This window comes from Pterocles gutturalis, unplaced genomic scaffold (genome assembly GCF_000699245.1).
Source record: "Pterocles gutturalis isolate BGI_N339 unplaced genomic scaffold, ASM69924v1 scaffold791, whole genome shotgun sequence".
Lineage (NCBI taxonomy): Eukaryota > Metazoa > Chordata > Aves > Pterocliformes > Pteroclidae > Pterocles > Pterocles gutturalis.
The window spans coordinates 909-16,884 of NW_010099861.1; the positions used below are offsets into that span (position 1 = coordinate 909).

General features: G+C 42.5%; 2 protein-coding genes across 2 annotated transcripts; one reads left to right on the forward strand and one right to left on the reverse strand.

Moving 5' to 3' along the window:
• Positions 1 to 58: 58 nt before the first annotated feature.
• On the forward strand, positions 59 to 1,881 carry TPRG1L (tumor protein p63 regulated 1-like; the record flags this gene model as incomplete). Its single annotated transcript, XM_010077344.1, has 3 exons — positions 59 to 279; positions 893 to 1,046; positions 1,659 to 1,881. Coding segments are annotated over 3 exons (570 nt in total), but the record flags the coding sequence as incomplete, so codon positions are not given.
• A 2,150-nt stretch (positions 1,882 to 4,031) lies between these two features.
• Positions 4,032 to 15,976, reverse strand: WRAP73 (WD repeat containing, antisense to TP73; the record flags this gene model as incomplete). Its single annotated transcript, XM_010077355.1, has 11 exons — positions 4,032 to 4,141; positions 4,250 to 4,441; positions 4,659 to 4,784; positions 5,164 to 5,269; positions 6,629 to 6,706; positions 6,803 to 6,937; positions 7,312 to 7,398; positions 7,927 to 8,030; positions 8,485 to 8,557; positions 15,160 to 15,276; positions 15,851 to 15,976. Coding segments are annotated over 11 exons (1,254 nt in total), but the record flags the coding sequence as incomplete, so codon positions are not given.

The window sequence follows — 15,976 nt, forward strand, 5'->3', positions numbered from 1 at the left end:
ATAATCTTTAATCGTTGTAAGGAAAGACAATTAAATCAGTACCATTACGTGTTTCTAGCCAGCAATCAAAACTGATAAAGTTCAGTTGTGTTGTCTTACCAGGATTGATCACTGGAACAACGAGAAGGAGCGTCTCGTCCTCATCACAGATTGGTCCCTCCTCATCTGCAAATACAACTTCATCAGCCTGCAGTGCCAGCACGTGACGAGGATCTCCCTCGGTGCCGTCGACACCATCTCTGTGGGAGAGTTTGAGTTCCCAGCTAAATCTCTGAACAAGTAAGCTGACATGGTAATACTTTCATGTCATGGGAATTCTTGTATTATTATTTTAATTGCTTTGAGCTGTCAACCCTTGTCACTGACCAGTGGACGAGATGGAGAACTCTTCCTTTTGCTGGCGTGACCTGGTGAGCAATGACCAGAGCTTCACTGGAACACTGCAGAGTAGCTGCTGTGCTGCCGGGACTGTTAGTAGTTGCATTAAAAGTGAGTTCCTCCAGGACTTTTAAGATAAGATGAACGGATTTGGGAGCAAAGTTCATCTCTATTCAGCAATGCAGGAAGCAGTAGCAGCAGCAGCACCAGCACCACTTTCGGGCTTTGCTGGACAGCTGGGTGTAAATGTCAGGCCACACGTAAACGCAGGCTGCCCCAGGCAGCGCGGGTCAGGCTTTGTGTCCTGGGCGTCCGAGGAGCTCAGCCTGGTTGCACTCAGCCTGTAAGAACGTACCTTCTGTATTTCACAGGCTGAATTCTTCTATTACTATTCTAGAGGAAAAACTTATTCTCGAACTTACATTTGAGCTCCCAGGTTTAAGCAGGTCCTGACTACATTTGCCCCAAAGACTCCAAAGTCTGTCCACGCTAATTTTGCTCTCTTCACTACCAGGCGGGAAGGCGTTGGCATCCGAATTCAGTGGGACAAGCAAAGTCGCGCCTCCTTCATCAACAGATGGAACCCGTGGTCCACGAACATCCCCTACGTCACCTTCACCGAACATCCCATGGCAGATGCTGATGAGAAGATCGCATCCCTTTGCCTGGTAGGGAACTCGCCTCTCCTGTTCTAGAGGGTTGTTGGTCTCGGGGGCTGGAGAGGACTGGGATTATTTTGAAAAGCTAGAGCCGTTAACTCGGATGGAAGCCGTTAAATCAAAGAGACAGAACTTAGAACTTCCCCATGCTCCAGATTTTGACTTGCAGGGCAGCCCAACTGTCAGGTTTTGCCAGCTACCCAAAAATGGTTTATAGAAGAAGGAACCTGAAACTTCCAGAGGTGCAGAGTCCTGTAAAACCCAAAAGAAAATGGATCTTGGTGCTGTTCCCACCCTTGCTTACCTGACAGGCTGATGCCCGACTTTTCATCTAGGGCTGACAGCTGATGAAACAGATCGGTTTCATTGCTCACTGTAAACCTTCACCTAGGGGGTGCTTAGTTTTTCTTGCAATAGTGGCTTTTTCTTAAAAATAGAACACTACGGTGATTTAAGTTCAACACCTCAGTGATAAGGGCAGGAGAACTACTGTCAGAAATAAACAATATTAGTTAGCTTTAGTGTTAATCCTTCATGATTCAACAGCAGCAGCTGTTCGTCTAACAAATTTTAAAACAATGGAAAAACATGAAGGTAATTTTTTTGTTGTTGTTGTTTCAGCTGGAAAACTTTAAAACTCAGCTAATCCAAGCTGTGAAGAAAGCCCATAAGGAGCATCCGCTGCCGGGAAGGGCTAACGGCGTGCTGGTGCTGGAGCGTCCTCTTCTGATCGAGACCTACCTGGGGTTGATGTCCTTCATCAACAACGAGGCCAAACTTGGCTACTCCATGACAAGAGGCAAAATTGGATTTTAAAATCCACAGCATTTAATCTTTTCAAGGGAAAATGATTTGATCTTGGTCTCCTGGGGAGAGCGCGCTGCGTGGCAGAATACTTGCTAATCAAAGTGAGGAAGTCGGGGGGATGCAGAGGGTGGCTGTCGATCTCACCGCTCGCGGGAGGCCCTGGTTGTTGGGGAGAACGCACAGGTCAGATTCCTCTGAAGCAGACACAAGGTAGTGTCACTCGCCTAGTCTGTATCTAATTTACAGTTCTCACACAGGGCTAGTGAGCTGCGGTGTTTTCCATTTCTAACTCCATGTTCTTCCCTGTTAATTAAGTGTGATTGGTATCAGCTACAAATGCACATATCCAAGATCCAGTAGAACGCTCACACCTATTGCAGCCACATCCCTGTCTGTGGTGTCAGTCAGTGGTGTGCTTGGGACTGGTTGGTGTTGTTTAAGGGGCAGTGGTGTTCGCAGTTACAGTAATCTTAGTGTTTTGATTAACGCCTGTTAAGAGCTTGGAAAGCTGCATCTGTCATTCTTTGGCAAAACAGCATCAGCCAGTTTTGTTAAAGCTGTGCTGCTACGGCTGCTCAGAAGCAGTGTACGTGAACCATCCCTTTGTAAACTGCGGTGTATGGCTGAATATGCCTTGATCAGCTTTTTGTAAAAATACCTCCCTCAAGAACCGAGTCTGACTTCCCCATTTCTAGGTGTGTTTTCTTGCTGCAGCCATAACGACTCCTTTGAGAGCATATTGCCAAAAGCCTCTGCCTTCAAAGCTATTATTTATAAAATGGAAAAGGAATTCTATTTTGATTTGATTTATTTCTTAGCAATTTTTCTTAAATCTGCTCTAGTTTGGGACGGCAGCAGTGCAGGACTTCATAATGGAGACAGATAAAACTGTAAGCACTATACGCCAATCTTGATTTCTGCATTCTTGCACTTCATACAGATGTCCAGTAATAAAATTCAGCAGCAGCGTAAGAGAGACCACAACTGAAATTGCTCTTGAAGTTACTCTAACAAGCTTTTCCATTGTGTCTGACCTTCTATATAGGCTATTTTATCAGAGCATTTATCTGCACAACTACAATGCTGAAGAAATGCTGTGCTGCAGTGGTGGTTTTTTGAACTTACAGTAGATGTGTGTTTATGAAATTTATGTAAAGCTGAAGTCAACGATGGAACGCAACAAGTTGCATGCCCCTCTCAATGCATTTTCTAAGATACCTATTTAATTTTCATTAATCTTGCAATAAAGTTAAATTTTGACTCAATTTCTTCTTTGTTCTTCATTTTGTGGAGACTGAGGGCTGTGAAATTAATAGCAAAATAAAAAACATTCAATAAATTCCTAAACAATAGGCTTGCTTCCTCTGAAGAAGAGGGTGACTGGCTACAAAACCACCTCCTCCTCCCGTGCTGACTTATCCACTCCTGTTTGGCACTAGATAGTGTGGTCAAAAGCTCCCATTTCAGTTGCCTGCAATATATCATTCTCAACTATCAGTTACGACCCTTCTTGTAAAGATGCAGTGTAATAAATCCAGGGTAGACCAGGCACAATTCCTGTCACCCATTAACATCTTAGTCTGGAACAGCAAAATTATTATCACAGATTACTCAGTTTGCTTTCTGAACAAAGAACTTGTTTTGCTTGAACAGTAACTGATTTGCTAGGAAGTGTCTTACTGGTGTATCTGCCTCTGCTACAATATCTAATTCTAATACACCAGAAAAAAATGTTGTCTTCCAAAACTAGACATAAGCTGTACATTGTGGTGTGCAAGTAACTGTTTTCTTGTGCTGATAATACAGAAACCGACTTTCAAATGGAGAAGTGCAAGTTTAGAGAGTCATACCAAGTTTGTAACTATCAAAATATTTATTGGAAATTTAAAAATTTAAATAATAGCTATACATTATATACACACAGCTACAATTTTAGAAAATAAGGTTTCATAGTTGACAAAGTTCAAGAGAAAGTTCAAGTACATCAATACTAAAGTTTTCTTGAAATCCAGACTTCATTCTCTACACTTCAGCTGCTACATCACTGCAATCAAGTGCAATCACGGAGCTTTACACACAGGAGTTTGGTTACCCCTCCTTCAAATAAATAATTTATAAATACAAAACCCTCAGGCAACAGGGTTTGACCCCTTTCCTTACCGTTCCTCAAACAAGTGAGCACAATTGTTATTTTATCTCTTCTCTTTCTAAGTAACACACACAAAAGTTGTCCTTACTCAGAAGCACCATGGAGTCTCCACTAGAATGCCAGGAGAGGGAGACAATCGGGAAGTCACCTGCAGAAAGAGATCAAAGTTTGTCAGCAAGAAGCTGCCAGTCCATCCTCTTACTCTAGGGAAAGGCAGCTGCTGATGGCTTGGTGAAGTTCCTGCAGGCAGCCTTACCTTCCGCTGGGACCTGCACTGACACACAGCCCGCCGGGGACCAGAGGTAGACTTTGCTGTTTCCTGTACATACAGCCAGGCGAGGTTGTCGTGGGTCCCACTGGAAAGACTGGATCGCACACAGCTGCTCCAAGACCACAAACAGTTTCAGCTTTTTAATGTCCCAGATCCAGACAGCATTAGGAATGTTATCTGTCAGAAAAGGAAGAGGTAATCATGAAAATACCTGAAAGATAAAAAGATCACACTCAGGTTTTTTAAGAAATGGGCATTAGTTGAGGTCTAACAGGGCCATGAGTCTTCCCATAGTGCCTAATAACTGACCAGTTATTGCCCTCGTTTCTTTTACAAAAACACACCACAGACAATGAGTAGGTTTCCCCTTTAATCCAGGGCAGCAGGAACTTACCATTTTTGGTTGCCAGGAAACAGTTATCGGGACTGAAAGCCAACATCCCTATTCCCATTTTGGGATTTGCCCTGTCAGCAACTGGTTTGATATACTGTAAGGAAACTGGTACCTGGGAAATGTCATCTGGAATTTGAAATAAAAGTACTTTACTGAGCAAGCCTGAACAAACAAAACATTTAAATGCCAACTGTTAAAAATCCCCTCATCCCTGAAGTGACAGGACCGTATTTTATTCTTCTCCAAGATGTTCCAATCAAAAACTCCAGCTGTTTTATTAACTTTAATTGTCTTTAGCCTGCCTTCAAACCCCCATGCAGACACATCCCCTCTAGCGGGGTGCTCACTGCCCTTGGAGCTCTGCAATTAACTCAGGAGCCTTGAGCAGAGCATCCAGCGGATCCACCCCAATATCAAAAGACGCAGAGTTCACCTATAATATTTATTTATAGAAAGACTTCACATGGCAAACTCAAGTGTCTCATTTCAGTAAACTTTGGCTTACATTTACTTTCTGTGCTGAAGAGAGAACTAGCCAGTGCTCTTGCTGGAGAGAAAGAAAGTCTCTCTGTTTCAACAGATGGGGATTTCTCCACTTCTTTATACACAATCTACAAAGAAATAAGCGAGAGTTCTACAGAAGGGCCTTGGGGCTATTACCAAATCACCCACATCCCACTAACTCATTTTTGAGTGTATTATATCTCAGCATCCCCTAGTTCATCAATGGAGGAAAGGGCTTCAACAGGCAAATACCAAATCCAGCATTCTCAGTGAATCATTTGCTGTTTGGAACCATGATCAGGAGAACAATCCTGTGACAAATAAATGAACCTTGAAGTCTACAAAGAATGAGTCTTACAGAGTACACCCCATTCGTTATTCCTGAGAGCTAAATCAGGCAGTACAATAAATCATCTGCATTATAATGGGAACATAGATTTCATTTTTGCAACACAGACTCTTTAATCGGATACTATCATAAATAAATGCAAACAAAATGCAATATTGCAGAAGGAAATAGCAAAAATACTTCAATAGTGTGCCTACAACATGTTATTCTCAAACGCCATCACTAGGATAAAATGCACCAACTGCAATTCCTGTCTGTATAGTCCAGATTAACAGAGCTATTCCCATGTTTCCCATTACTTCCAGTTAGGTGTAAAATATGTAAGGGCATTTTTCAGTCACGAGAAGTTTTGCTGAGGTGCATTTAATAGATCGTGCCTTGCTGCTGGCTGAGGGGCATCAACACAGCCACATGAATATTGCAGACTTACAGTCTGCACGTGTAAACTCTTACAGGCTGTCTGTCTAGACGCAAGCCTAGTCCTTCCTCGGCAGCAGCATGCAGCGCTACCACACTGTGTTCTTTTTACCTTGATGGATGAGAACAGCTTGTGACTTCTGGAACAAAAGCTACAGCTCTCCGCCTGCTGCCAGCTACCCAGAATCTGCTGGGCCTTGCATATATATGCATGCAAGGATAAAAATAAATGCTGACAGACGTTCACAGGAAGTGCTCTTTAGGTGAGCTGGATGAGCTCATACACACAGGATGTAAATCTGATCACAATCCAGTTCCAACACTCTTTAAAGTCACAAATTGCATACAGCTGGGAAAAATCTCTCCTGTTAAGTTTCCCACTTTGCCATCATCTGCATACCCAAATCTGTAATGCAGTCACCATACGCATCACAACACACTGGCACATGACAGAAGTCACCTGAGAATCTATTAGTGCTAAAGCTGAGAGGATCGTGTGTGCATTCCCTCGAATTTGAAAGGTTTCCTCTGTTTCTCTTACATCCCCAAATTTTCATGCAATTTCCCAAGCCCTATTCACACACTAGGAGGGGAAAAAGCAAGCTCTCCAGAATGAAATCTCTTTACTAGCGTCTTTCAGATACAAATAGCAGCATCAAAGCCCTGCTAATGATTCAATGGATTTTGGATCCATACTTACAGTCTTGCTGTTAGCAATGGTTGCTGGATGCTCAAACTCTATGATCTTCTTCCAAGTTACATGGTTCAAGATACGCACCTAATTCAAGAAAGCATTGCAAGAGAAAAACAACCTGTTACGACAAAGTTCTACAAATGGTTTAAATAAAAGAGAGAAAATAAACCTGTTTCTTACCTTTTCATCATAGCTGCCAATTGCCAGAAATTGGCTGCTAGGACTCCAGGCGATTGATTTTATGCCTAGTGACCATTCATAAGCCCGATACGTGGCTAGCAGTCTGCCATCAAGGGAGTACAGCAAGATTTTATACTGAAACAGAAAGAGATTCCTTCTAAAGACTAACAATACTGTTAAAAACCATAGACAGGCAAAAACATTCCTTCCAAACTCTCCCTGTATTTAACTTGCTGCATTTTAAGCAAAGGGCATGGCCTCTTATCTGTGACTTTGAGACAAGAAGCTAGTAAGATAACTTGCTGTCATTAAAGATTACATAAGTTTGACAAACACTTGTAAGGACATCTATTACCAAGACAACTTTAATATTTAAAACGGTTTGAGTTCAGCTTTTGTTATTTTTAAAAGAAATAAAAAGTTACACTAGTTATTTTAGTTACTGCTTTACACGACAGCTACAAACCAACTTGAACTCTCCAAGAAAATAATCTGCTTTTTCCTCCTACCTCCAGACATGTATCCCACACTGCCAGAACACAGCCATTAGGAGACCATTCAATCCCAAACAGATCTTGCGTTTCAGTGTCAAAATGCTGCCCCCAAAAGAGAAAAAAAAAAAAACAAAACCATTTCAAATATTACACTAACAAATACTGTTGCATCTGACCTAGCACAGTCCTCAGTTTTATCCTTTTAAGTGCTACCACAAATGCAGGAAGCCTTTTGTACTCTAGCATAGAAACAGAAATATTTTCTTTCGCAATAGCATGCTGCATTCATGGTTTCTTTGGTTTTCCTTTACAGAAAAGGCACACAGTTGCTAAACCTTTAAATGAACACAATAAAATGTAGCACAGTTTATTGTAAAGAAGCTCATCCAATAATTTAAAGGTCAACTTTTGCATTCCATCAGCAATTCTTTATGCACATATAGCATATATTGATCTCCCGAACAGAATGCTGCTATGGGAGTTTGCCCGCAGGCCAGGGAAGGAGCCAGATGCTGGATAGAAAATGCATTGGCAAGTCTAAAACCAGACTACCAAAGTGACCAAGTTTAAAGTGTGCAACGTATGCGTGTAGTCTATGCAGAAGCAGTGGAGGGCAAGGACTCATCCTACCCTCAGCAGCTGCCAGTCATTGCACACAAAGATGCTGATGAAGTCCTTGCAGTCCCGTCTCTCTGCTACTGCCATGTAGCGGCCGTCCTTGGTGAAAGCGATCCCTGCCAATGAGAGAGTTAATTTAAAAAAAAAAAAAGAGAGAAAACAAGAGAAAATAGCTGATGTGCTGTGGATACAGTCCCAACATGAGCTTTCAAATCTTTTCATGTGTAGAAGGTGACAAAAGCCACTTTGGACTAGTGTTTTTCATCACCAACGCATCCAGCTTAATTTATGGTCTTAAAGGACCCTTCAGCGGTGAACACAAGCTGAAGAACAGGCACAGAGATCAGATGTGATCCTTCATTCACAGTGAGAGTACAACGAGCCCAGAGCACATCTCAGTGCACCGCAGCAGGTGGCACACAGGGACTGATCTCAGAGACCTGCATCCCTGCGGGCGAGCTAACCCCTCAGCAGGGAGGGTCCCAGAGCCTCTTCTGAAACACGTGTTTCATCCAAATCATTTTCCCCTTTCTGCCATCTTAAAAAATACCATTCCTGTGTGACACTTACCCTGCTGACAAGCTTTGGGATATTTGATGTAAGACACAGATTTCGTACACAAGGACCACACAGTTATCCGCAGCTGTCACAAAAAGGACAAGGAAGCATTTGGTTATTCTTGTAGATAAAGTAAGTAAATAGGAAGCCATAAAACTAATTCATGAACACACAGTGGATCACTATACCTTCTGTGGTTAATTTGCAGCTATTTTATGTAGCTCAAACACAAAGCCCTAAGAAGTAACTGCGAGGAATTATCTCCCAATGGCCTTCAATTAGCAAGGTTACTCGTTCCAAACTAACGTGACAGGCACGCTGAATACTCTAGAGGGGCACGTGAGATGCAGAACACCAATATGGAGAAAAGCTCTTCATTGACCTTAAAGTTACTGACATTGGCATGACTCTAGCTACATGACTGTCAATGTATCATACAGAGACACACTTTTCAGTCAGGAAAACACCATCACAGAATCTGGAAGAGGGATTAGAAGTTTTTTTGCATTTATGAATGGATGAGATGTTACAGCAGCTTAAGAACATCGTATCTCTTGGGACAAGGCTACTAAGTATGAAAATTTAGCTGTATTTTTCAGCTTTCAGACACACTCAGCTTTGACAGCTAATTTGCATTTTGCTTGTCCCTCCTCAGCCACCCACAAGGCGGCAACATTACATAATTACTGAAAGAATTAGAAAAGAACCAAAATATGGTACCCAAAGCCAGGCATGAAAAATCCTGTTTGGGGTATTTCTGGAGGCTTGGGCATCCATAAGACACAAAACCTGACGAGAAGGCAGTCAGCTGCAAAACAAGCCTCTCCACAGCTCTTCAAGGTCACAGCCTGCATTCTGGAAGCTCTGTGTTGCCATCTGCAGATTATTCAATTAAAAACAAATACTTACTCTCCCTTAGCAACGGCAGCTACACCAGACATCTGTGCATTAACCAGGATGCCATCTGAACCTTTGCATTTCTATCTGGAGTGAGGAATGCTTCCAGTATAATTTTTTTTCTTGTATTTTTCTACATTTCATTGCACCAAGGTAAGAGATTCTAGAAGAGACGCAGGTAGAACTGTTTTTGCAATAAGGCACCACAGTCATAAAGCTACCTCTCCCAGAACTACTCAACAACAAAATTAGTTCCAGTTTATTATATAAGTAAAGCTTCAGCACTGTCTACATCTCATCATCCTCCTGCATCAGCTGCAGACCAATCACCAGCAGTCCTGGGAGGAAGTTTCTGCTACACTTTCTTTGTCCTCAATTCACATTTTCCTTCCCTGAAGTAAGTGGTGCCATTCAGTGGTGACACAGGGCTCCAAGACAGCATCCTCCGTATCTGTTCTACCTGTGCACTGCAACAGAACTTGGAGGGTTTTTTCATTGCTGACATCATCATTTTTTTGCCAGGAAGCACAAGGCAAGACATTGACATGGTGTTCAAACCAAGCTTCAGAATCCTAATAAAAGCTGCCTCCCTCCAGAGATACATGCAGCCCCAAAGAAAAAAGAAGCATTAGCTGTTCTCCCTACTGCTTTTTATATACACAAGAAAATTTTGAGATTTGAAGAGACAGAGAAACCAATTTAAAAAAAAATACAGGAAAGAGCACAACCAGATCAGATTCAAGCCTTCTTCTATCCAAAGTTAAAAAGGATATTGGACCACTATTTAATGCAGTGTTTATTTTTCTCTTCCTTTATTTTACAGGCATGAAATTACAACTAGACATCTACAGTACCACTTCTAAATTTAGCAGGTCCTAGAGGAATCCACTAGATGAAAAACATTAATCAAGTTTTATCACTGCAACCGCTCACTTCCGGACATAGGAAAATACAGCATTGTTAGTCTGCTCTTCAGGCAAGATTTACTTTAAAAATACCAACACAATGCCTACACACATTCTTCTATAGCAACTGCAATAGTGATACGCTGCTTGCTCCCATTCATTGCAGTGTTAAATGTGCTTGCTGCTGTTCCTCCCTTGACCAAAACACGCAGCGTACACAACACGCATTCTACAGCCACTTAATACAAGCTTAGCAGCTGCAAGCTTTGAATGCTGAGGCCTGGATTGTAATTTCTCCTGACAAAGGCATCCAAAGTTACATTTGTGCTGCTGCTGGGCCTCACAACCAACTCACCTGGCCTGCCGTGCGTCAAACACGTCTCTATCCTGGGCCACGCAGGCTGGCTCAGAGCCTCCAAACAAGGCAAAACCTCACTGCTCCCATCACGCTCAAGTGCAGCAGAAGAGGAAAATCTCTAGAGGTGAGAAACAGCACATCACACGCAGAGCTCTTACTGGCACCTCTGCCTCCCCTGAGACTCCACCGCAGAGTAGAAAAGGCAAGTACACCTTCACTTGGAAAAGTCTTTCTGCATCCATGTCTGCTTCATCCTCAAGTGCAGTCCTCTGCTGTTCGGAGAGAACCTTCTCTAAAAGAGTCAAGGTTTGTAACTCCCCAGAGAAGACACCAATAATGGTTTCCCTGTTCATTCTTGTCAGCGTGCGCTTCATGGACAGCAAAAGCTTCAGTAACATTAAACACCGACGTTGCTGGAGTAGTGCTGTACTGCCCCATATTCCTCCCCAACACATCCTTTCCAGCAGGTATGGCGTAAATCTCAATGACGCCACTGCAGCACTGGAGAGAGATACACACACCCATGGGATGTTTACACCCAGGCTACAAAAACCCCACAAAAACACACCTTCAAAAACAAAGACCCTTTAATATAACTGGATACCTACAACCCTGCGATAACCAAAGCACTTCAGACTTGATCTGAAACAGTCACGATGCACCCGTAACAACCATGAGATCCTCTGTTCAACTTCAGCGCCTCTCTCCTGAAAGGGCTGCAGGCTCTGACTGCAGGTCAGAGACCACGTATACGCTCTGCCGTAACGCCATTGCAACCTCTCACCCAAGCCACACAACCTGAAGATTCTGGCCTAGTGTTACAAACACTTGAAACCAAACCATTTTGATTCCCAAAATTAGGATTCTCTTCAGTTGTTCTATTTGTGTATGCTCAAAACATTTTTACAAACTGAGAAAGTTACATTACGTGCTCAATGTAGGGCTATCTTACATGGATTAACAACACAGTTACAATTTGTCACAAAAGGGGAGAACCTTCACATTCCCAATCAGAACTGAAACATTACTTCGCAATCTTGCCCAACCTGCCAACGCAAACTAGCTGAAGAAAGATCATTTCAGAGCTAGCAGATATTATTATGAGAAACAGAAACATGAGATGCACAGAGGGGGGAAAAAAGAAAGCCAAACGCTTCAAAAATCACAATAAATTCCATTGCTCTTATTTGCTTTTCTCAGAGACTTTGTGGGGAAGGAACAATTGCTTTTACAGCAGAACAGAGCGCGGTCGAGACTGCAATGAGCTCTTCACTGATCACGTTGAGGGGTGCTTTCTCTTTAGCGCAGATGGCTCGATTAAGTGGAGTTGTCAAACTCACATCCTAACGATAATGGTGTCTGAGAAGTTTTCAGCTGTTGTTTTGCAGTGGAAAAACAAACCAGAAGCAGAAGCATTTTTAAAATAGCCTAAAAACAGCTGAGAAATAAGAAGTATTTAGATGGCAACGTGATAAACAGTCTCCAGTGCTGGGTTCAGGACTACGTCCCAACGTTGACAGCTACAGGCAGGTGTAAGACTGGTGATTTTCAACAGATAAAAAACACACTTTTAAACAACCTTGCATCTCAAATGACTGTCAACTTTTGTCCCAGACTTGACTGGGTCACAAGGCCTCCTTACATAGCAGTGTCTGTCAGCACCGGATTTCAGAAGATTATTCAGAGCACATTCCTCGACAGAAAGCATTTTTCAACCACTGTAGCCATTTCCAGTTACTAAGGATTAGCTCCAATATACACAGAAACACACACTTTCTTTCCCTGCTGCTGCAGTTTGAAAGCAGCTCTTTAATGCTTCAGTACCTAACATGGAACTAGGGAAAGTACAATATATGTAGTTTACAAGTATGGCTCTGAAAGAAACACTCAAGAACAATGCTGCTGGTCTTCAAACCACTTATCACCACACACCAGAGTCACGAGGAAGCAGAGGATCCATTTGCTTTCTCTATATCTTTTATCTGCAGCTCTTCTTTAAGCTCTATATGTGCCTATAAATTCAGGTGGAACGACGGCACTGTAACAAGAGAGGTACCTGGTACAACACCTTGCATAGGACAAACTGATACCGCGGAATCATCTAGCAATCAGTTGGCTGGTTTACAGCCTGCAGGCAAGCAGAGCTGCCTCACAGAGGGGATGTCAGCAGGAGAGGAAGCACTCGCTACAAACCATAGCTATGGGACAACAAGCTGCTTTCAGAATGTGTTTTTCCAACTAATTTAGATTTGCTCTTGATTAGTTAGGTGAAAAAAAAGTACCTCTTTTTTTTCCAAAAAAAACCCCTGCTCTTCCTAACAGAACTGTACTTCAGCTTGGCATAAACAACAAGGTGATGAAAAAAATCAAGTTGCAACTCTTCTGACCACTTCTCAACCAGCCTGCATCTTTCTACATCTCAGGACTTCCATCCCAAATGTTGTCAGAATGACCCCCACACACAGAACACTTAAGCTAACATACAGCACAAAGATGCTTTCAAAATTTTGGGGCGAACACCTAGGTACTACACAGATTTTTGTAATTAAGCACAGTAAATTCCTCTGCATCTGACAGTAACCCATTACTGTGAAAAACAATCCACTAGCAAGTGAAAGGACAAAGTCTAATCTGACAGTAACCCATTACTGTAAAAAAAAAATCCACTAGCAAGTGAAAGGACAAAGTCTCTACGTACTTCCTCCAATACGACTGTACCATTTAGTTACCTTGTATATAATAATTCTTCTGGGGCACTACTAAGTATGGATTGCTAGAAATAAACTAGCACAACCATATCATTTTAAAAAATTCTAGGAATAAGAAAGTTATTTGTGAGCTTACAGTGGAGCTCGCATGTAATTCTTCAGGTCATCGAGTATGAGGAATTAGCTGGTGCTGTTTGAAAATGCCAGGCTACCGAAGCCAAGTGGCGCTGGTTGACCGGGAACCCCGAAGCCCTCCGAGCAATCACTGAATTTGGTAATGTACATAATACACCGATATTAAGTATCCTGGCAGTTTCTATCTCGAGCACTACTCCTGTCTGTCCCACCAGACTATGGATTTAGCAGAGGGAGAGCAAACACAACACAGACATCAGCATAACCCAGGCAGCTGTCTGACAAAAGCTAATTTAGCAACCTGTTTACAGCTGGAAAGAAAACTTACCCCAACACAGATGCCAACTTGGCAAAGGCTTAATGAAATCCTCTAAGGTCAAACCAAGTTCTGTTGGGAGGCAATAAATACTCACTAGTCCACCCCCACGCACACATGCCACGAGATACTCACTTGTAGCACATAGCACCAGCCTTCAGGTTGGGTTACTGACGAGCAGGCATGTCTTTACTCACTTCAGGTTAGAACTCTGGACTCATTTTTTCATTTTAATTACCATTGGTGTGATTCATTCCTTGGAAAACTAGGGCCTAAATCCATCACTCCTTGTAACCCACTATCTAAAGGGGTAGGGGAGTGGAAAAAGACTGCTTTATAGCCAGAAAATCTCTATCCCAGTCAGCAGTAAAAGGCCTTCCTAGCACGAAACGTCCTTCCTGCAGGATTCCACTGTGTGCATCAGGAGCTACACCATAGCTATGTGCAAGTTTCTCCACAGGTTCCCTGAGAGCACCAGCATTTGCACTCCAGTCCACACACACAGATGACAGTCCCCCATCCATATTCCATTAGCACTGGGATTTGCATGAAAAAAAGGAAAAATCTTGCACGATAACATCCGAGTTCATTACTAGCGAATGACACAATAACCTGTAATCTAAAATCCATCTAGTTTTGAAAAGAGTAAATACAGCAAAGAGAAAAATATCTTGCATTAGTTCTCTGCTGACAGAAGACTGTTCATCATTGTAGTGAATGACATGAATCATCAGCTCTATTCCAAAGACTATCAGACTTCCACACGCCTTCCAACGCGCCCAGGGCCCAGCATCCACAAAATGGTTTGGATTCTGCCTTAGTGCGGATTCCAGAACACGGGTCTTAATCAATAAGCGCTTACAGAGGGTTTTAATTTTAATTTTGCAAGTGGTTCTGTCAACAGCAGTCTGACTCGTAGGTGTCAAATCAAACAGTTATTTCCAGGATCTGGATCTAAATCTCATAGGTCAATAAAGCTAAGACCATATTTTTTCATTCCATAGCCACTCTTAAATGTTTATTGTTGGGGTTTTTTTGCTAGAAATCCTGAGCTAGAAACAACACATTTGATTTCTAAAATTGCTTCAATGAATGCCAGCTATCCCTACACTTTTCTCTGACACATAATTTTACCTTTGAAGCTAAGTGTCCATTTTCTATCTTATCATCAGAAGCAAGAGGATAAGGTGTTAACAAAATAACTAACATCCAAGCTGGAACTAGCCTACATTAATATATGAATACAGGAGAACCATATCTGCACTCTTTACCACCACTACAGCTTTAAGAGCTTTAGGTTATTTTAGGAGGCAAAGGGCAGACAGTAACATCTGATACCCTTGAGAGTAATCATGACTTCACACTTACATGGAACTCGGTTGTATTGAGAATGTGACGACCATCCGGACTCCAGCATGAAGCCACCAATCCTGCTGAGCCCTCGTCTATCTTACAGTGCCAGTCTGGCTGCTCCAAGGACCAGACCTAGAGCAGAGAGGAAACCAAACAGACAGTGCACCAAACCAACAGCTCACCTAAACCTCTGCTTACAAGAACACGCTGCATCTGAGAAACGGTTCCTGCATCGCACACCAGAGAGGTCAGGAAACCCCTGAGAGCCCCTGGCCATGAAGGACTGGCGCTGGATCCCACTACAAAAGTAAGACCCACACCTCTGCGTGTTAATACAAACTGTAAAGTAAGGTGGCTTTTTTTATGTGACAAATATTCTGAACATCCAACTCTTAAAAAAAAAATGTTTTAGTCCATTTAACAAGTTTGCATGTATTTATTTCCTATTGAATTAAGAAACTGGTAGGACAATCAGCTTTGATTTGTTGTGATAAATATTTGCATTCGAAGTTTTGGGGTTTTTTTAAGCTAAGGTGTTTTTAATGGTTTTAAAAATAATAGCAGAGTGGGTTATCCTCACACCATGCAATAACAACATCAGCTACTTTAGCAAAAGCATTGAATTAGTGCTTGTCTCTAAGAAGCTCTCACTCGCACCACACACGGATCCCCGATAGGAAACACACTGCCCTGCTTTTGTCCTTACCTGAACAATCCCCCGCTTGTACATGGCACACAGTATGAACAGGGAGTCAGACGACCACTCGATATACTGGATCTGATCCAGGCAAGTGTAGAGCTGGAGGAGCTGGAGGGTGCTCGCCTCCCGCAC